Source organism: Ciona robusta, chromosome 1 (assembly GCF_009617815.1).
Source record: "Ciona robusta chromosome 1, ASM961781v2".
In the NCBI taxonomy this organism is placed as follows: Eukaryota; Metazoa; Chordata; class Ascidiacea; order Phlebobranchia; family Cionidae; genus Ciona; species Ciona robusta.
Window position 1 is genome coordinate 7,082,121 of NC_143235.1, and position 21,789 is coordinate 7,103,909.

At 32.8% G+C, this 21,789-nt stretch overlaps 2 protein-coding genes across 7 annotated transcripts; both read right to left on the minus strand.

The window, feature by feature from the left end:
* Nucleotides 1-1,185: 1,185 nt before the first annotated feature.
* Nucleotides 1,186-12,628, minus strand: LOC149742378 (uncharacterized). Of its 2 annotated transcripts, XM_089878939.1 has the most exons (13): nucleotides 12,489-12,628; nucleotides 10,804-10,906; nucleotides 10,070-10,208; nucleotides 9,733-9,891; nucleotides 9,300-9,449; nucleotides 8,069-8,160; nucleotides 6,780-7,001; nucleotides 6,320-6,440; nucleotides 5,219-5,387; nucleotides 4,288-5,156; nucleotides 4,062-4,221; nucleotides 1,707-1,808; nucleotides 1,186-1,437 (listed from the first exon to the last, which is right to left on the minus strand). In XM_089878939.1, exons 1-13 carry the CDS (start codon nucleotides 12,492-12,494, stop codon nucleotides 1,333-1,335), a joined length of 2,397 nt encoding a protein of 798 aa, XP_089735065.1. In that variant the 5' UTR covers nucleotides 12,495-12,628; the 3' UTR covers nucleotides 1,186-1,332. The 2 variants fall into 2 exon arrangements, with proteins under 2 accessions (XP_089735065.1, XP_089735073.1); XM_089878947.1 differs by lacking the exons at nucleotides 10,804-10,906; nucleotides 12,489-12,628 and adding an exon at nucleotides 10,469-10,757.
* On the minus strand, nucleotides 12,064-21,567 carry LOC149742379 (serine/threonine-protein kinase PRP4 homolog). 5 transcript variants are annotated; one of them, XR_016385090.1, is made up of 18 exons: nucleotides 20,460-21,565; nucleotides 19,882-20,034; nucleotides 19,688-19,795; nucleotides 18,591-18,774; nucleotides 18,113-18,236; nucleotides 17,762-17,900; nucleotides 17,124-17,240; nucleotides 16,829-16,964; nucleotides 16,302-16,491; nucleotides 15,957-16,144; nucleotides 15,157-15,341; nucleotides 14,590-14,684; nucleotides 14,427-14,531; nucleotides 13,489-13,757; nucleotides 12,981-13,068; nucleotides 12,657-12,722; nucleotides 12,489-12,569; nucleotides 12,064-12,271 (listed from the first exon to the last, which is right to left on the minus strand). XR_016385090.1 is itself a non-coding variant. In XM_089878880.1 (18 exons), the coding sequence occupies exons 1-18, from the start codon at nucleotides 21,161-21,163 to the stop codon at nucleotides 12,236-12,238; spliced, it is 2,958 nt and encodes a 985-aa protein (XP_089735006.1). In that variant the 5' UTR covers nucleotides 21,164-21,567; the 3' UTR covers nucleotides 12,064-12,235. The 5 variants fall into 5 exon arrangements, 4 of the variants coding, with proteins under 4 accessions (XP_089735006.1, XP_089735014.1, XP_089735027.1 ...); XM_089878880.1 differs by having other exon boundaries at nucleotides 12,489-12,559; nucleotides 20,460-21,567; XM_089878888.1 differs by having other exon boundaries at nucleotides 12,064-12,569.
* Between the last annotated feature and the right edge of the window lie 222 nt (nucleotides 21,568-21,789).

Here is a 21,789-nt window from a genome sequence, read left to right on the forward strand (position 1 = left end):
AGAATCGGTTTGGCTGACTTGAAAAGTATAAATAACATTAAAATGATCTTAGCCATCGATTATTGTCAAAAACGTACATAACGAATATGGTTTTTATAAAAAAGTGTTTCTGGTTATAGGTAAATCCAAGTATGAACCGAATTATCACGAATAAAAGCGTGACAATAAGAGGTGCTGGTAGTGTGGTCCACCAACTAAGTAGGCTACAGTTGTCGAATTTAGATTTTGCTGTTTAGTCGCTTGACCACGACTTGCGTGCAGAGATTTTGACCGTCTAATAACCCATAATGCACAGGGTTTTGGCCGAACGACTAAACTAAACAAATATAACACATTGGGTGTGATATAAATTAAAAAAACGCTACGGCGCACTATGATATAGCCTAATAAACAAATAAAGCATCGCATTTACAGTTTCACCATAGATACCTTACAGGGTATCTATGGTTTCACACAAAAAATATTGTTTTTATAACGAAATATACTATTTTCGGAACAAAGTATATGCCGTATTGATTTCGGAAAAAATAAAAAAAAAAGTGTTCAATTCAGTATCATAGTTTATTGAAATTATTAGTTTTGTGAGACAAAATCAAACTGTACAAAAGATTTTAGCAGATTTTCATTAAACTATAGGTTTTAATTGATTCAAACTCAAAAACGTCAAAATTTATGCAGTTTTGATATGATTTGGCAAATATTCTAAATTAGCACCTTTCTATTATACGCTCTTTTCCATTCAATAAAAATATACTGTTTTTTACCACCTATAATTACTTTTAGTGGCTGAAACAGTAATTGGCTCTTCCAAAATACAGTTTCTATTTAACAACATTAATCGACTTTGACTCGCGTTTTAAAGTCGTAATAATACTATTGAATAATTCTGTAACATTATTTTTCTCATTAAATGTTGATCCATAAAAAGAAAATTTAAAAAGTCTCGTCTGACAAAATATCCCGATGTGTGACCAAGTTTTCGGTAAGACAACTAAGAAATTTGCAATACTATAGTTTTGACAGTTTAACTCGACCCAGCAGGGGAATAAGGCGATAACATGCCTGATCGAGTAGCTTTTTTAACCTCTTTACCAAACGCATCTAACCGTATGGTGGCTGGGAAATAGCCGGGGTGCATTGCAAGACTTTTCTTGTTACATAAGTAAAATTTTAAATAAAAACAAACAGGATCGTGGTATTTTTTATGAAGCGCAACTTTTGCAACAAAGGCAACATGGTTTTTCTACAAAGTTTCTCAATTTTATATAATCTACGTCGCAGAAAAGAATTCTTCTGTTTTATGTCACCCTCAAATTTAGAAAAGTGTAAAAACTATTCTAACAAGTGGTATTTGTGGTGTTCATCTGTTTTCCAGCACATTGCGTATTTGGGATCGTTGTCTTCAAATGGATGTTGAGGTGGGGCGTTCAACGTTGCCTGTGATTGCAATCGAGTTAAAGAACACAGCAGGCATCGCTTGAAACAACGCTTGCTTAAAATATCATTATATACAGCATAGAAGCATCAATTACAATTTTTTATAAAACATAAACAATAACATATAATATATTTATATTACCGTATACATTATGGGGTAAATTTGACCCTGCTACAAATTTTTAGGTACCCTGGCAGGCCTTGCTGTAAGGCTTAACTTATACAAAGTACAATTAATACACTGAAAATAAACAGATATGCCTTTATACCTTTATAAAGAAGTATAAAGTACCCGCAAGGAAAACCAACATAAATATCCATAGGAGCAAGCGGTCAACAACGGTTGCAACGAAATGCCAATCTTCTATCATCTTGGTTCAACATATTAAAAAAGAATTTTTAATTTTTGTAAAAAAAAGAATATAAACCAATATTTTGTATAGTCGGGTATGTATAGTAGGGTGGGGGAAGATGAGACATTTTGTGAGACGAGACTTTTTTAACTTTTCTTTTTACGAACCTCCATTTAATGATAATCAGGAAAATAAGGTTACAGAATTATTCGACAGTATTATCACGACTTTTTAAACCGCCTGTCAAAGCTGATTACTGTTTTTAAATATTAAAAAAAAAATATGTAAAATAGAAACAGTATACTTTGAACAGATAAAAAAATGCGAAATAAGAAGGTGCTATTTTTTAATGCTCGCTAAATCATAGTAAAGCCAATGATTTTTTTTTAGTTTGCGTGTGCGAACTATTAAACTAGTTTTATAGCTTCATAAAACAAGCCTAAATATTTCGTACAGTTTGATTTTGTCTCATTAAACTAGTTTTAGTTTTGTAAAAAAACACTATATAAGCATAAAGAAAATAGGCAGGGGTCAATATGACTTTAATTTGAAATAAAAACAACGAAAAAAATATCGGTTTAACGTGATATATATGAAGTTTACATGGCAAAGAAAATAGCACAGCCTGTTAAAGTCGGTAGGTTACCTACAAGTTGCAGAATACTGCTAATGTAAATATATTTCAATTTATTTTTTTTATATTAACATGTTCATTATGTCTCACTAGTACCTACTTTACCATTTTTTTATAAAAAAAGTCAGTTTTTCGTGTTTAACATTATGAAAATATGCTGAGTCAGCATAATCTGGTTTGTAGCTACGTTCAATCGAAACATTAAAACATATTAAAGTTTATGTTGTACAATTTTTTTTTATATATTCTTGAAGAAGAGGCATTAATTATACCAAATCAGAAATAAAATTCGAATTTTCTTTAGTATTTTAGAAACTAGAAACGATCAAAGTTGAATGAATTTTTTTCTAATGGGAAATCCCAGCATGCATTGTCGAAACAGCCGAATTTGTTATACTCCAGCGTTTTTTTACGCGTTTTTTTTAGAAGCTGTATCGTTTTGGCAAACTTTGATGGTACCTTTAGGTTACATTTGAGAATATCTGTCTATATACAAATTTTCATTTTTCGTTGGAAGGCCCTTTCACTACAAGTTGCAGAATACTATTAATATAAAATATTTTAAACTTTTGTCCCATCTTTCCCACATTGTAGTTTTGTCAGTTTTTATGGTCAAAATTCATTCGTAGGATACAATATTTATTAACTGATGTTCTTACAAGACCCATAGTCGTTCAAACAATAGCAATTGTTATACAATAATATATTGTAGGTAACATGTTACAAACTAAAGCTATAGCAGTAGGGCAAGAAAAAAGAATGTTTGAAAATGATTTTCTAAGCGTTCAATATTATTTCGTGTTATTTACGTGTATTCGTTTTAATAAATTCACTTATAGATCAAAATTAAAGGTGATTTTAAACCGTTCCTTTTTATACCCTGTCTGTTTTTAAATTTGTAAAATTTTACCCGCTGTGGGAATCGATAAATAACTCCAAGTGTGTTTTATTATATTGTTTTGAAATGGTGATAATTAATAAAAGTATGATAGTATCAATTCGTGATATCACCCAAAACCTCCATGTATATTTTGATTTTGGAAATATGATGCAATATGTGCTAGTGTCCCGTCTTACCCCCCAAAAAACACACTCACTATAACATACTGTAGGTAACATGTTAAAAACTATAGCAGTGGAGCATTAGACAGATTTTTTGAACTTGATTTTAAAATCATAGGCTACAATATTATTTCGTGTTGTTTACGAGAATTCCTAATAGTAAGTCTCGCTCTATATGTGTTTTCGAATTAATAAAATTACACCTGCTGGTTTGCAAATCGATAGAAAAACTGACCGTGTGTTTTAATATATTTCTTTGAGTTGTTGTCAAAAAATAAAGGTGTGGTAGCAGCAATTCGTGGTATTATGCCGAAACCGTCATATATAGTTTGTAAATATTGCCCAATATTGCCCAATATGTTAATAAAGTTGCAGTCTCATCCCACTCGTCTGTATATTTTGGGGCAAGCTAGTTCAGGTTTTTGTTTCTTTTGTCGTCTCATTTGATAATAAAACTAGTTATATTACTATTATGCGCATTTCAACCACATCTTTCCCCACAATACATTAGAAAACTTACTGTTTAATGCACATTGTAAGTCGCCTAATATATTCATAACTGAGAATGTACTTACTATCTTCATTTTATCTGTAGTTTTCATATTTTCAGCAATAAAGTCCACAGCGCTGGCAGCAAGAAGAGCTTCCTCAGATAATTTTCCAACGCTTTTACATTCGTTCGTCACAAATTCTACAGACTCAAAGCAATTTGCCGCGCCTGTAGAAGTTGGCGTGCTGTGGGATGTGTTTAGAATTAAGTAAAACTGAAATATTAGACTGTCAAACCCAGTTTATTCTTACTTATAATGTGAAGCATCTTGCTCTTCTTCGTCAATGAATAGTGATTCATACGTCGTTACATTTGGCGAATTTATATCACCAGAAGTATGTTTTGTGTTGTGCGAGTGGTAACCATTTTCCCGTGGCTTCAAATGAGGAGAACGCAGATTTTGAAACGGTCTTGGCCGATTACGTATTCTAGTTTGTCCTTTAAGATCTGTTCTACGTGGTTTACTGCACCAAATCTTCTCGTTGTGAGTTTTATATAAATACAACTCCTCGTTTTCAAAACTGTCCTGAACGGGGTTTGTATTTCCTTGATCTTCTTTGAGTTGATCATAATTATTTCGATGTGAATCACCTAGTAGTGGTAAAGAAGTAGCAATGTCACCATGATTTTGATATTCCTTTATGTATGCACAATGTTTTTTAGAATCGAAAGAACATGACTTTGAACGAGGTAAGTATTTTTCTGGACACACGATCGGCTCTTTCCCCCAGCCATCTTCCGATAAGTTCATAGGTGGGTTTTCCTGTAGAAATTGTGTTGTATTTAAATCGTCCCCGTGGTATTTCCAGCTTCGGTCGTCATTACAGCTTTGACGTTGTTTACGAAGTCGTCGATTCTTTTCTGTTTTCCGACCGTTTACCGACCTTAACGAGCTTTGCGATAAATATTGCTGAAAATCATTAGCTTTGTTAGTTCGTCTGGAACCCAGATGTTGAGACCGTCTACTGATGGACGAAACCAATTGTTGGTTGCGTTTGTATTCTTCCAAAATGATTAGGTTTTGTTCTGCTGTCGGGATTGCCTGTTCAACATATGCGTCCGTTAAGAGTGCATCTCTTTCGGTTTGTCGCGCAATATGTGTATAAGGATTCTTTGAGACCTTGGAAAATACATGAGTTATTTAATAAAACAATTATTACGAAATTTTGTAATCTTACTCACTATAGGATCATCAAGTTTTCGTCGTTCAGTTTGCAGGAGGAGGCGGCGAGTGCTAAGCGGTTTTTCCATCCTTAACAAATCTGGTAGTGTCCCCATGAAAAGTGAACGAACCCATTCAGGCATCTCAGAAGTTGATGGAGTACGATGATAGATATTAAGAACTACAACACTTGGAAAATATGAACATGATAAAATATAACATATAGTGATTTAAACAAAATTTGTTTCCGGTACACACATATGACAGCACAAGCATATACAGTTGCCCACACATTAAAGAAGACTGAAGTCAAATGTTATAACTGGTGTACAGATGGTCCCATTGAGTTAGTTAAGTCCATTATTTTCATTTAAAACGTTGCCGCTTTCAAATTTTCGAGTTAAAGGGGCATACACACAAATTTTCATTTTTCGTTGGTATGCCCCTTTAAACCCTGGCATGTCCGCCACCATTGCACAGTTGGTTAGCGCATATGTCTCTAACCCAAAGATAAAGGGTTCAAGGCTTTTCGCTACTACCATTTTAGACGTATGTGTCTCTCGGCAAGACACTTAACGGCAATTGCTTCAGTCCAGCGGTCACTAATAGATTGTCTAAAACTCTAAATTGTCAGTCAACATAAAAAGAAAAAATGACGCGTATAAAAGTTTAAACACCCCAAATTGTAAAACGAGCAATAGCAAGTAAGCTATGCTTGTAATATTACAAAAGTACACCAACTATACCGCATATGGAAAATAAATTTCATTTAAAATTTGTAGCCGTGCTTGAGATGTATTGCCACAATAAATACATTTGTACACAACTTTCCATTGTAAGAGATATGCCGATTATCAAGATTATTCGTGACGTCACCGGTACAAATATAAGGGCAGTAACTTCAAACTGGTACCGTTTTAAACGAGAGAATTTGATAATGTTTATTCAGTTTAAGGGGACAATATATACACCAATTATAAAGTTAACTTAAGTTGTCTTATAATAAAAGCTTGCCATATACGGCCTTGAGGAATGATGTTACAGCCTGACATTAATAAAGGGGAGAATTCGAGTTTGGGGATAAACTAAGTTCAAAGTGATCTATCTATTACAGAATTTACCTGAAAATAATTGATAATGTGACAGTCAACATTGTAAACAGTAGATAGGCCCCGATTAATGGCACACCGAGAGATGTTTCTGGAACCCGCTTGGCCAGTAAAAGTAAATAAACAGTAAGACCTGTTAAAAAATGAACCTTTGCTAAACTTTCTCTGGCAAAATATCGCCGCATGGCAGCAGACATGATGTCAGTTTCTAATAAATCTATCAAACAATATGTGAAAAGGGGGCCTTGAAGAAACAATAACATAGTACTGTGGGATATGTTACTTAATTTCATATTTCTTAATCGTGTTTTTAACAAGTAACAACGATCTTTATGGTCGCGGGGGCGCGAATATTTGATTCTGTAAATATTTGTTTGCTACAAAATAGGACGAGAAAAGAGAATGTAACATTTCTCGTCTAAACCCAACCTACTTTATATTTCAAACAAATTCAAAAGTATGAAGGACTCACCTAATAATACAGAAATGCTCATTGTCATTTTTTCGCTTGAACCACTTGGAAGGTAGAACACGAGGACCGAGAGAGAAGAAATCAGGACACATGGTATAATAATGTTAATAATGTAGAATAATGGCTTCCGCTGAATAATGAAGTACAGAGAGATGTCTTGGTAACTTGGATCATTAACATCTTCGTTTGTTTTTATCGGACAATGAATTATTGTCCACTCGCCTAGCAAAAAGTCTAAATTATGTAATGCGAAGTTTAGTTGAGTTGAATTATTATGTGTATAGAAATAGTTGACCATATTTTTTCCAACAACTGTATTGCTGCTACCATTGTGGGCTTATTATGTGCTCTTGTGGGCAAGACACTTAACGACAATTGCTTCAACCCAGTGGTCACTAATAGGTTGCAGAAATTATCAGCCATACATAAAAAAAAAATTCCAAGAAATAATCACCCACAAAATAACATACATGGTAAATCGTAAGCTGACATGAGGTGTATGAACAGCCGTGGTATAACGACTGTCGTTTTTTGGGCACGCGAAGATAAAGTAAGTTACATTTATTCGTTCATTCGATTAACAAAATCTTAAAATCTAAAGGCGACGGTTGTTTAATTCTGTAAATATTTTGTATTTACCACCAAACAGCACGAGAAAAAAATGATACAATGTCCCTTATCTTACTCCACCCTACTATGCAACCACAAACATATACCGTGGAATTATACACGTTAAAAAACAAACAAATGTTGATTAGCGCCTCCCACTGACGCTATGGTGTGTTAAAACACTAAAGAGCAATCAAGTCCAAAGTATTTCTTGTTATATTGATTTCAGGAACACAATTACAACTCGTGCCTGATGGATTTGTATCGATTGCGGCGAAAAAACTCAAATGAGAACAAAAATGTTCCTAACGTATTGGATTGCCACATCCCATCGCAGGGTAAGTGGTTTGCGGTGTGTAAACGATGTATGTTTTCTTTGGCCCTTACCCAAAATATTTTGCGGTGGCTTTTGCTTACAAAAGTTTTGCAAATAACGTTTATCATTTTGAATGTGCATCATGAATTATGTGTGTTAGGATGGGATGAGATGGGACACCCGCCGTTAGCACCATAATCTCGACATTTCGTGGACGTGTTTTAAAAACTAACAACGCGGGCCACGGTTACATAATTCCATAAATATTCTTTGACTACCAAATGGGACTAGTAAGCAGAATGAAAACATATCCCATCCTACCCCACTCTACTACACAAAGTTCATACTAAATAAAAGAACATACCGTTGTCACGATATGCTGCTTTGTCCACAACCACCTTGTTGTAAGCACTAGTAATGTATAACTCGGTTTTGTCGTAAGTGAAACTTCGAAATCTAAATGTAAAACGTTGTAAATGCTGGGATTTACAAATATTTGTGAAAAACGATGCGATTTGTTTTGCATGCAGCATCACTACAAATGTAACATGCTGTCAAATTCCCACCGATGAATAATGAGCAAAATAGAAAGTAGATTTGCATCTCATTTATCATCGTTATTGAATATTGCTAAGTTCAATGCCGCATAATGCGCATTATTTCTCTCGCAAAGGTCGCAAGGAAACAATATTTCATTTAGGCTTTACAAAAGGTATACGCCATCTTAAGACAAATTTGACTACAGTAAATATATACTGCAGTTTATTTATTACAGACAAATCTTGTTTAAACATATAAATATTTATCATATTAATTAGTCCGGAAGATTTAGAAACGTAAATACATGATTCTTATGTAGCTTCTAATATTTAAGTTTAACAATGTTATAACAACGGTGACGACCGATTGTTGGCCATGGAAGAAATTTAAAATTGCGGTTCATGGTCTCTATGAAATCGTTAATGGCCACGCAGAAATGAACAGTTATAGACTGAATTGAAAAATCGAGTGGTCGATTAAGTTCAACAATAAAGCACTTTCGATGTTAGACTGTCAGATTTGCCGACCCTATAATCGTATTTGAGATTTGTTCAATTCAATCACTGCAGTGAAATTGGCTTCGAATATTTGTCGCCTTGTGCGAGGATTAAAATCTCGCTAGAATGAATTGAGATCATGTGGTATCTCACGAGTTCTCATGACAACAGGCGCAGATGCTTTTAATTAACGGAGCTCGCAAATTGATTGAAAAAATACGTTAGTGCCGTTTTAAAAGACTTAAAGACGACGATTACTTTAGCACCGAAGCAGTTTATGCTATAGCATGAATCCTATATAATAAAAAAAAAACAATTTAACAAAGCAAACAAAGTTATTAAAAATGTATTGTAACGTTCATATATCTGCTCAGTTTGAACTATTAGCGTTTAAAGTCTTGCACCTATACGGATATAATAAGAAGTAAACCAAACCTATTTAAGTGTATTATTTAAAGAGGTGACAATTCTCCATGAAAACTTACTATTTTGGATACTTAATGTAAGCTGCACATTTTTGCCACTGTTGATACAGTATACGTAAATACAAAAACTTACTTCATGGTACAGTTCTGCCAGTCAAAAGGAAATAAATCCACTTTAATTTTGCAAGCACTTTTGTAAATCGCAGCAGGTAGCCATTCAACCATACCAGTATGGTTTAGTAATGCGTTTACCGGTACAGTTGTGTCGTATTCTCCGTCGTTACTGACAAAATTAATTATAGAAGAATGAGATATTTGAATGATGCATACACTTTGTAGAATACGTAACTTTAGCGCCAGCATGTTGGTGAAGCCAACAAATTGATTCAAAAAGCAAATCACATAATCCATACCAGATTGCTTCCGTCGCACATATCGATTGAACGATGCCATGTAATTATATAGGTACCGCTAGACCATTGATGCGAAAAAGATACGTGAAAATGGCATTGCATAATATATAATTATGCTGTTTATTTAAATAGAAAGAAAAAACATTTACATACTTGTTATAAAGCACCAGGTCTGGCTTCCAAAATAGTTGAGAAGGAAGTCGAATCTGCGTCACTCCTCCAAAATCTTTCGGATTCCAGATTAAACGGGGATCTTCCCAACGAATTGTGACGTATTGAGAAGTTGTCATTTCTTCAGATTTCTCAGTCACGCTGAAACCGGTACAGTTTATAAATTTGGTAACTAGTATTGGACTAAAGGTGGTATATAACAAGGTAAATGGTTTTGATTAAAGTTCGAATTAATGCGTGAAAATTATATGTAATCATGTAAATTGACGTGTTACGATAAAATTCACACATTATCAAAGATCAGTATAAACAGAACAACCTGATCAGTTGTAACAAGGTGAGATAAAACGTCACATTGGTTACGTCACCAAGAGTCCGAGCTGGTCGGATGTGCTTATTGTAGTTGGAAAAAAGAAATTGCGAAAGTTTTTCATCTGTTTTTGAAGCATCGGTGTTTCCTTGATAAACACACGAAATTATACAACCTGTAAATATGCACGGATGGTACAATATCTGGGCCGTTTCTATTTTAAGTTTAATGCAATGTTATTGAGGACAACATAATACAACTAGATCGATTTTAATTTAAAACTCCGCGGCCTTTTGTGTTCGTTAAACGGCCCTACTGAAGAACCAATACAGGTGATGACTGTTTTTTTAAATTAAACGATAATCACTAGTAACGTATTCAATTGATCAAACATGATAAATAACCTACCGATGTGAAGGCACGCTAAAATACATAAACTTTTCCACTGTACAAGTTTTAAAAACGAGAAATCCATTCTTAGCAAAAATGCCTTTGAAAACTTCTGTGTGAACAAACCAACTATAACGTTATAACTAACCTAAATATAAGCAATAAATGAAATAAAAATCTACGTAATATTAGAGTATAGGCTAATCACAGATGTGCTAACATAATGCAAGCTAATCCAACATGTGTCTAATATCTCATCCAGAAAATGCAACGGCTGCTAATGCTCATCCTTTTGTAATCTATTCAAGTGCATGCAGCAGTTGCTTTACCTGAAGTATACAATGGTTGCTTACCAGATGCAAAAATCACGTGCTCACCAAATCGGGTTATACGATCTCTCGCTTGCGAGTAAGGAAAAAGTTCTGCCTTTCGTGTTGTTGAACGGTGCGTCGTTTTCTGGACAATATAACTCCAATATTGCATACGTTACCCCCAGCCCATTGAACTCGATTGGAGTATATAACGCATATATATACAGTAGGGCGGGGGGAGATGGGATACCTGTTCATTCTATTTTCTCGTCCCATTTGATAGAAAATAAAGAAATTCAAAGAAATATAAAACCGTATCTTCAAGACTCCAATATACCGTTAGTAATTGTTTAAATAAAACACCACCAGGATATTTGGATAATGTGTGCTAAAGCTGTCCCACCTTCCTTCACGCTACCATCACAAGGAGTATAGTACAATGGGGGAAGATAGGACACTTAAGCACATTTTGCCAAATATTTCCAAAATCAAAATAGATGACGATTTTTGGGTAATACCACGAATTAGTACTATCATTCCTTTATCAATTGACAACAATTTAATAAAATATATTAAAACACACGAGGAGTTATTTAGCGATCCGCACAACAGGTGAAATTTTACAAATTTGAAAACACACAGGATAAGATGGGACAGTTTAAAATCATTGTTAATTTTGACTTTTAAGTGTATTTATAAATAGGAATATACGCAAATAACACGAAATAATACTGTACGCTTTGAAAATTAAGTCTAAACATTCTTTTTCTTGCCCCACTGCTATAGTTTTTAACATGTTATATATACAATATATCTGCATATTTTTTAATATTTAAAAACAGTAATCAGCTTTGACGGGCGTTTAAAAAGTCGTGATAATACTGTCAAATAATTTTGTAACCTTATGTTCCTGATTATCATTAAATGGGGGCCCGTAAAAGAAAAATTAAAAAAAGTCTCGTCTGACAAAGTGTCCCATCTTCCCCCACCCTACTATATAATTACTTGCGCAAGTTTCAACTGATCACTGAAGCCACGTTTTTCTTTATATACAGGCTACCGTTGTACCCACGAATATTTATAATAATAAGAGACATAACGCGAACTGTGAACCAAAAAATCTATACTTTAACTAAGAATAAAAATGTAATATTACGCATACGTTTAAGCATTTGTTCGCACTGTGGTAGCTACAATAAGGGGGGTTCTCCCAGGATCAACCCTAGTTAGAACTCACAATGTAATGTTAAATAAGCGTATTCTATTATTGAATATTAAATAACCATACGAACCACCACACACTAAAGTTGTCATACATTTTTATTGAATCTGTAACTGCATGAAGTTTCTTGGTATGTGTGATTGTGAGGCAAAAACAAACTTGCCACTGTTGCTGGAGTCATGTTAATGAACTAATATTTCAGGCATAGGGAAAGCCTTCATTATATTTCCAAGTAGGCTGACCACCCTACCCTTAACCTTGATTGGAATAACAAGCTCCAACATTACTCTAAAAAGACATTTTAAACTTACCACTTAAAAATAGATAATTAAATTCATTCAAACCAGTCATAATTGCAATTTTACAAATAAAAAAACTTTATACTTTTTGAATAACCTGAAAGACCATCAAGCATAAACAGGTGGGACTAAACCATACCACCAACATCAATATCAAACAGATTACTAAATTAAGTATTAAGCAATATACAGCCATCATAATTCACCTTCATTTGAATTCTGGTTATTTTAACAAGCAATTTATTTTCGATGCTGTTTGTTATCCAACACTTGTCAGCTTTGTAGATCTCATTTCATGTAAAACAAATTAAAAATATTAAACCAATTATTTTAGCTTTAAACACCAACTGAAATCAAGATCAGCCCATTCTCACCACTAAAAGTGATTGCAGAAATATTCCGCTTTAAAGTTGAAACTTCCAAAGATTGATACTGTTGAGCTGTGTGTGCACAGATAATAAAAAACAACTGTTAATTTCAGATGAAAACACTATTGCATTAAATTAAAATCTGTGAAAACTGCTATTAAAACTCTTTTTTTGTGGATATTAAACTAGATAACCGTGCCAATTTTTTGTCGCAAGACAATTTATGTATCTTGACCATATGACATAGTGTTACCAAATTTAAACTGTGGTCTGAGCTGGAATAATAATCGTATGATTAATATCAGAACTAAAGCTGTATTACAAAAATACCTTCATCTAATACGTGGTTCTCCATGTAAAGGAGGCCAGCAACAGAAGATATTGTTTTGTCTGTTGCTTGCACGTACAGCAGACAGTTCTGAAAGCAATAACAAGAGTAAAAGAATTTGTACATTTATCAAACTATTTGCATGATACATTAAATTATCACTGAAATTGACAAATATTTACTACTGGCTTCAAATAAATTGTTTGGAATGAACAATTAAACTGAAACAACACACAAACTTTAATTTAACAAAGAACTAATACCATTGAGACAGTTCTTTAATATTGACTGACTCCATCCTTCAGTTCACAAAGTATCACCTACAATTTTCAACCAGAAGTTAATACAGAGGAAAGTAGAAATATGTGAGAACAAAAAGGTTGATTATAAATGCGATACATAACTGTGTTTTACAATGCAGAATCCATGTTTTTTGAGTCAGTTCAGAGTTTGAAGATGATATCCCATACAAGGAAAGAAAATTTAGGCACTAATTTATGTTTATGCTACCTTTTCCTGCACAAATGGGTGTATTAGAGCCTGATTTACAGTTAACCTCTTTGCTGGATCAAGGCAAAGAGCTTTGTCTAATAGATCAACCAACTGGTTAAGTTTCCTTAATTGTTCTTCTGGTAGCCTTGAAATGGATTGTCCGCCAAGCAACTCCTTGCGTAGGTCCATGGTTGCATTAACTGTCGACATAGTCGTCACTTTTTCTCGTTCAGTTACCTTGTCTATTTCGGTGAGCAGGAAGTTGAGATTCGGATCAAAATGTTGATCTAAAAATTTAATTTATTTAACTGGTTTAAAAACATATATTATTAAAATGACCAAAGTTCTAATAAGTGAGCACATATTATAATAATTACAATAATATTAATTAACTCCATTACTACATTGGTCTACTTGATCAAAAACAAACCAGAAGTAACCAACCATTTTCAGTCGACATTTATCTTTTTATGACAGTGTAGCAGTAGGTAGAATACATTTATAAAAGTATTACAACTCATAAGGACTTATGATGTACTAGAATTAACAAATTATAGCTTTATGGTCCGATTTTGATTCCCCCTCAGGGTAAAAAGTATTTTGGATTAATTTCTTTAAAAAGAGATATAGGAGACTATTACTATATATACTTTTATATTTGCACTGCAACGTACAAAGCCAAAAGTTACCGATTACTGTGCTACTAATGAGTTACCGATGTATGGCAGTTTACTTGACTTGAGAGTGTTATATAATCATTACCAATGAATTGCTTACTTGGTGCGGTTTTAAATCGGAAATTTTAGTCTAAAACTTATGAGTATTAATTATGATTTGATTTCAATTAAGCAACTGAATAATAAATGTGAGAATTAAGAATTAAGATATGTGGAAAAAATCATAAGAACAACAAAACCAACTGTTCGAAGAAACTCAATAAAAAAGTTGGGTAATACCTTTTAATGTTCCTTTTTTTAGGACACGATGGGGAATTTTTCCTTTAACGTCCATCATCAGTTTTAACATCTGGTTGTTTGATTTACCAGGAAATAGAATTCTTCCTGCTCACATAATAAAATCATCAAGTAGGAATATAATAATGTATAATGATAAATGTACCTGTGTATAATTCGTAAATGGTGCAAGCGACTGACCACATATCAATGCCATGATCATATCTCATTCCTAAAATAATTTCTGGGGCCCGATAAAACCTGTAAGTACAACATTAAAGACATTTAATAATATAAGCAACTTGCAACAGTTACAGAGGAAAAAAGGTTTTCTTTGGCTTTTTTTAAATTACTACAAGTTAAAACAAAGTAAAATATTTTGGACTTTTACATACTGTTTGTTTAACAATGAATTCTATATTCAATGCACCAAAAAGTTTCATTAATTATGTTAATTTGAAATGCAAGTTGAACAAGATGCTTCTGCAAATAACCAGTGAGATTATTTTTTTATAAAATTTCAGGGGTAGCGACAATAAGTTGTGTTGAATATTAAATTGATTATAAAAATGGGAAATTCAGGGATTGCTGCAACCTTGGCAAAATTCTCGGGGTAGAGTTGCCTACCCATGAACCATATAAATAAACCCGTTTGCGCATGAACTATTTGTTAATAAAATTCTACACCTGAACAGACAATTTTGCTATACCCACAAAAAAAATCATTAAGTACCTGGAGACAAGATATGGTGTGATTTCTTGGTCAGCTATGTGAGATGTGGAACCAAAGTCACATAATTTCAACACAGACTTATTTTCACTGACCAGAATATTATCTGGTTTAATATCAGCATGTAACAAGTTGCATTTTTTCAACAGTTTTAAAGACAAGAACAATTGCTGGGAATATGATTGAACCTGAAGGATATAATTTTGTTATAAAAAACCAACGAGTTAGTTTTACTTAAATATAATTAATTTAAAGTATATTTATGAGAAATACATTAAATGAATATTACAGATACAAGAAATACATCAAATAAATATTACATATAATGAAACTAGTATAATGCTCCCTTTAATATCTGTACCTTGCTTAAGCATAATTCAAAATAGTTTTTGCTTATCCAGGCAGAATTAAACAATATTTTTTGGGATCAAATAAAAAAGGAATTAATATATTTAATAGAATGTATTTATCAATAAACTAAAACAAATTAAATAATTTAAAGCAGCTTCATGGAGAACATGTACAGCAAATTCTATTCATGATATTACCAGTTCTTCTCAACCTTTATGTTAAGTTACCATTTGATTAGGTTGGATTACTTTTACTTATTATTAGTTTAAAATGCCTTTCAACTGTTATTACTGTATTACTTTTCATTACGTGAAATGTAGTCTAAAAATTGGACTGCCAAAGCTTCACTAACAATTATCATGATAGGGTTAACACTTGGGTAGCCATGCAAAAAGGTTCATCAGCACTGCTGTAGTAAATTACTAAACTTCTATATTAACAATGTAACATACAGCTTTGATGTGCAATCCAATGCTGGCTCCATACTTCTTTAAAAGTTCTCTTAGATTCATATTGAGTGATTCAAATACAAGACACAGATGACTTTTGTGTTGAAATTGTCGATATAATCGCAAACAATGATATTTGTCCTCACGATCAACATCATTCAACTTTTTTAGATATTCAAGTTCTTTTAAACCTGATCAACAAAAGCAATACATTATGTTTTATTGATATTTTTAAACAAATTAAAATTTTATTTATTTACAAACTATTTAAGCAGAACGTTTCTCAAAAATATTAGAATACAGAAATTATGATTTAAAATTAATACAATAAAAACTCAACTAAATCACCTGTTTTATGCATAAGATCATTTTTTCGAATGATTTTGATTGCGACCTCAGAGTTTCCTCTTCCGCTGTCTCTTGCACGAACCACATTACTAAACACTCCTTGCCCAGTATAACCGTAAACTTGATATCTCTTGTCAAGCATTTCACCTATACTAACACGGTAATATCCTTCAGCATCCGTCCAGTTGTCCTGCAATGAAAATGCTGGGTTAAACCACAGGTGTAAACTTTTTCTAATATTAATGGGACAGACTTTTACTAAATTCCAAATAAAACAAAAGTGAGCAAGTGCTAATAAATGTGCAAAAGTTTTGTTAATACTTAATAGCAAAGCAGCGATTCCCAACAGTATTTGATGGGCAAATAATGTTTCATTGACTGAATTGTTTTTAACCTCTATAAAAAGGGATGTGGTTTGCTATGCCAACCAAAATTTCAAGTAAACAAGTAGATAGTACCATTCACTACCAAAGCAATAAGCATTCTTGTGTGGTTGATTTGATCACACATATTAGCATTGATGATACCTGTAAACTTGGGTCGTTTGAATCTATAGCTGCACCCAACTTCTTTGACAATGAGGGAGTAAATTCTTCTGAAAACATATCTCCAGTGGCCTTCCTTTCTTCTTCATTCTGCTTTTGCTGCTCATTCTGAATAGTTCTAAAAAACAACCCTTTAATGTTAACTATGCTCTTTTTGAGGTATGTGGAAAAGAGTCTTGCAAATAACAACAACCAATAAGAACAACTGCCCAACAAAGAAGAATCTATTTGGCCACTTTATGTCCAATCATACTTTAAATCAAAATATAATACATACTTATTAATCTGTTCAATTTTATCTTTTAAAGCAGATTCCAAGTCAGCATGAGTTAAATTCTTCAAGTTTTCAGCTAAAGATGTCGATAATATTCCATCTCCATCTGATGACCTTGAACTAGATGCACACACATATTGATTTATTATAGCCATAACTAAGCAAAAAAAACAATTTTATACAATTCCTTGCTATCAATTTAACTTTACGATTTATTTTATTTTTTATAAAAAAGGTTACCAAATACAGTACCTGCTAACAAGCTACCACAACGGCACAACTTTGCGAATATTTGTTTGATTTTGTCTCTGTGGTGGACAATTTTAACACTGGGTTGGAGCACAAATGTTTAATGTCCTGCCCAAGGACACACATGCCGACAATGATAGCAGGTTAAACCTGATATACTTTGTCTACAATGCGAATGACTGACCATAGCAATATTGCCAAACTCTTGGTAATAAAATAAAATAAAAATTACCAAAACACAAATACATTCTGCATACTGGTGTTTAGATTTTCTAAACTGATATAAACGTAGAGAGTTTAGTTTGAGAAACCTAAAATAAACTAACCGGGGAATAGTAAAAATACACGTCCGGACAACACAAGAATAAAAGAAATAAATTAACACAACCCACCCTTCAGCAGGTACAGATGGAGTCGAATTATTTGAATTAACCGCCGACACAAACATATCATCAGCAATAACAAGATTTCCAGTGTCATCCTCATTATCTCTTTCCAATAAATTTCGTTCATCAGCTACAGCAGTTAAACCTGAGAAAATACAAATAATAACAACTATTTTTAAATGTGAGACTTATCAAGTAGATTTGGTCTCATACAGGTTAACTGGTATATACTGCTGATACCAAGCATATTATACTGTTGTTAATCATCTTCTCTAGAAAAAATGAATGGGACATTGAAAAGTCATTTAGTAAAAGTTTTGTTGGAAAAGCGGATTCACAAAATCAATAACAGCATACCTGGTATTAAACCTTGTTTTTCTTTCTCTTGGTGTTTCTTTACAATTTCAAGACGTTGCCTTCTTCTTCTTTCAATCAAAGCTTCTTCATCTTCATCTGACTCATCCACCGTCACGTGATCAACCTATCATGACATAAACAACTCATATAATGATCCATCGCTAAACGAAATATTTATCACAAGCTGCATAAGTGCAACGTAAATATTAAATATATATATATCATAATATGTTAAATTTATATTGTGTGTTATATGATAAAAATCAAAAATCAAATGTAATTAATCAGATAAATATCTGTAAATATAAAATTATGTGTTAAAGTTGAAAATGAAATATTTTTATTTGATGTTTCAGAAGCAACAAATTAAATAAATACTTGTTGTAAATGTATGCTAGAAGTCTAAATAACCTTTACAACACCATGTGCTTTTTAAAAGTTCTTTTTCGTATCACAGAATAAACAGACTTATACTTACATCATCATCACTTGAATCTCTTGCTTTCATTCCTTCAGAAAAACTTCCTTTAAACAAATCTTCATTTGTACTTCTCCTTCGCCTTGAATGTCTTCTGTCTCTCTCATCTTCTCTTCTTCTCGAATTATCTCTTCTTGAGTAAGAGCGATCATTTGAACGACTTCTTCTACGAACACGTTCTCGACTAAAATAAAATAAAAAATCGCAATATTCAAACTTGGTGTTATAATGACTTGCTGTAACACCAATTTTTGTTTACTTTAAGCTGATATCTCTTCCTGTGAGTAAGAAATATCAGCATAAGGTAAAATGTTCAATGGCATTGAGTAAATTGTGATCTTCTTATTATCCTTGCATTTCAAAATATAATTATAACACGGAAAATAATGTTCTGAATCATGACATCACAATTACACAAGCACACTACAAACTGTGTACGTTGGTTAAATCAAGTATTGAAACCACGTAAACATAAACAAAAGCTGCAGCTGAAGACTGATTTATGATAAGATGACATCACACATTCTTTTAAAGAAGGCATAACATTTAAGATTTAACTTTATGATTTGTGTAATATTTAAAAATAATATTAATATAAAGATTTATAGCAAAATTCAGTTACCAATTTGCCAAAGAACTTAAAATTTAAGCTACTGTAATAGTTAATCTAATATTAAAAATAATACACGAAGTATTTTTAACATTAAAGTATTTTTCATAGGCCTCTACAAGGGGTTTGTGATAGATATATATACATATATTACATTAAGAATCTTAGCCCACTAAACACTCCTATTAATAAAATACATTAGTGTTGATGGAGCTCTGGTTACTAAACAACAGTCTTGTGTCTCTCATCAAAAATACCAGACCCAAGTCTAGGTGTGATTGATTATGATTGTAAAGAAATTTGAATATTTTATTTTTTTAATTTGTTTTGACTTAAGTGTCATTCTTTAGCATAAGTATCAGCACTAACACTTTACCAGTAGTTTTTTAATATGAAAGGACAAAATTTACTATATAAAGACAATAACACCATAAACTATTCCTTTGAACCATTAATATATCTCATTTTAACCTTAAAACTAACTCACCTTCTACTTCTACGACGCGATGAACCGTATGATGAATGTGACATTTGTCTTCCACTTATCTGAAGTTTTCCTTGTCGACTTCCATCTCTGTATCTTCTTTCGTTATCCCTACAACATGTAAATGAGCAAGAAAACAATTATTAATGAAATATTTAAAAAAGTAGGCTGGTCAATATATGTACTAATGTACATACCTGTTTATACTTCGATCCTTAGATCTCCTGTCACTTCTATTCCTACTTGTTGATCTCCCATGACTTGAACGATGACTTGGTTCTTCTTTATCAGCATAGCTCTTTTCTGATGCCTTTTTAGCTTTGGAATAATAATCTCGATCGCCATTTTTCCTACATTATAATGCCCATTATAAATATGAAATACATGAACTCACCCTACCACATAAGCAGAACACCTTAATCATATCCTGATCCTGATCCAGAACACCAAACACCACCATCTGGATCTGCCCATAAGCTTAATGTTTAAAATATTGATACACCGTAAAACAGTTATTAAACAGTTATTCGCATTTGGGCACAAGCTTTAATAACTTGTGCACACTCAATAAGAAAAAGTGACGAAACAGCCCAAGGTACCTATATGCATTAAACTTTTTAAAAGGAGTTCAACAATAATTATTAAGCTATTAATTAAGTTAAGCTTTATCATAAATAGGAATGAACATTTGGTGTCTCTGTTTGAGCTGTTCAAACTGTTATTAATATTTAATAAATGTTAAATTAAAAAAAAACTATGTAAAAGACAAACTGACCTTGATTTGCTTTTATTTGATTGTGAGCCATTACGTGTTGTTGGTGAGATTGATGGTGAAACACTACCACGCTTACTCTTCTTTTTTTCTTTCTTTAACTTTTGCACATCACTTCTTTCTGTATCCTCCAAGTTTTGTACATTTTCATCACTTAAATATTCCACGTCCTGCATTTTGTTTTCACTCTGTTGCTCTGTTAAACTCAGTTCTCCTTCTTCCAATCCAACTTCACTATCCATCAGTTGCGCTTGTAACAAAGCCTTTTGTCTTTCTAGTTCTTTTAAAACGTCATCCATATTTTCTTCTTCTTTTAGATTTTTATCCCCATGAGGCGACTCTGTTAAACCATTTTTATCAAGGTTAATCGTGGTTTCGTCAAATTGAGGTTTTGATTGTTCAACTTCTTCATCAGAATCATATCCTACAAGATTAATGGCAGATGTTTTACAACGCTTGGAAGGTAATTCTTCATCCTCTTCCACTGTGCTGATGCTGTCATGTTTTTTATGTTTCTTTCGCTTATGTTTTGTCCGCGAAACATCGGCATCATTTTCATTTGATTTGGATTTCTTCTTATGGTGCTTCTTGTGTTTCTTTTTACTTTTGTGAGATTTTTTAATTTTGGGGGCAATTTCATCAGCAATAGGATCAGAATCACTGCCGCTGTCTTCAGAATCAGATTGATATTTCTTTTTTATGCCCATATTTAAACTTGTTTACCTTTAAAAATCTTGATTAGTTTAAAATACTATTATAAAACATTATGATAAATTTTCAGTTTAAAATACACATTTGTGTGATGGAAACCATACTAAAAGTAAAAACAAACCTGATTCTGGTAGTTAAAGGCTTACATGAAAAATTACTGGGTAATATTATCCTTCAATAGGTTAAGAAAATTAGATTAGTCAACACAATAAAAAAATAGTTAACTAAACACGTTATAGTTTTACTTTGTTGTGCATTTGTTGCACCTATATACGCAAACAAAATATATTAAACAATAAGATTTTTAATAACGTATTCAAAACCCATAGCAGCCTAAACAGTGCTATGCTTTAGCGTACTACCAGTCCTCGGTCCACTATGCTTCTTGTTGAACCTCATCAAAGAACGACTCAAACAATGAGGAGCGTCTAGTGGCCGATCCACTGACGTAAAGAATCGTACGCAAAACGATTAACAAAATAAGAGAGCGGACCAATAATGAATTAGCATGTTCGACTATTAAATAAAAAGAATAAACGTTATAAATGTAATTTCCATCTTCCCGCCGAACAGAACAGGATACCAGGAGATTTTACATTTGTGTGTGAATGCTTTGTCGGCA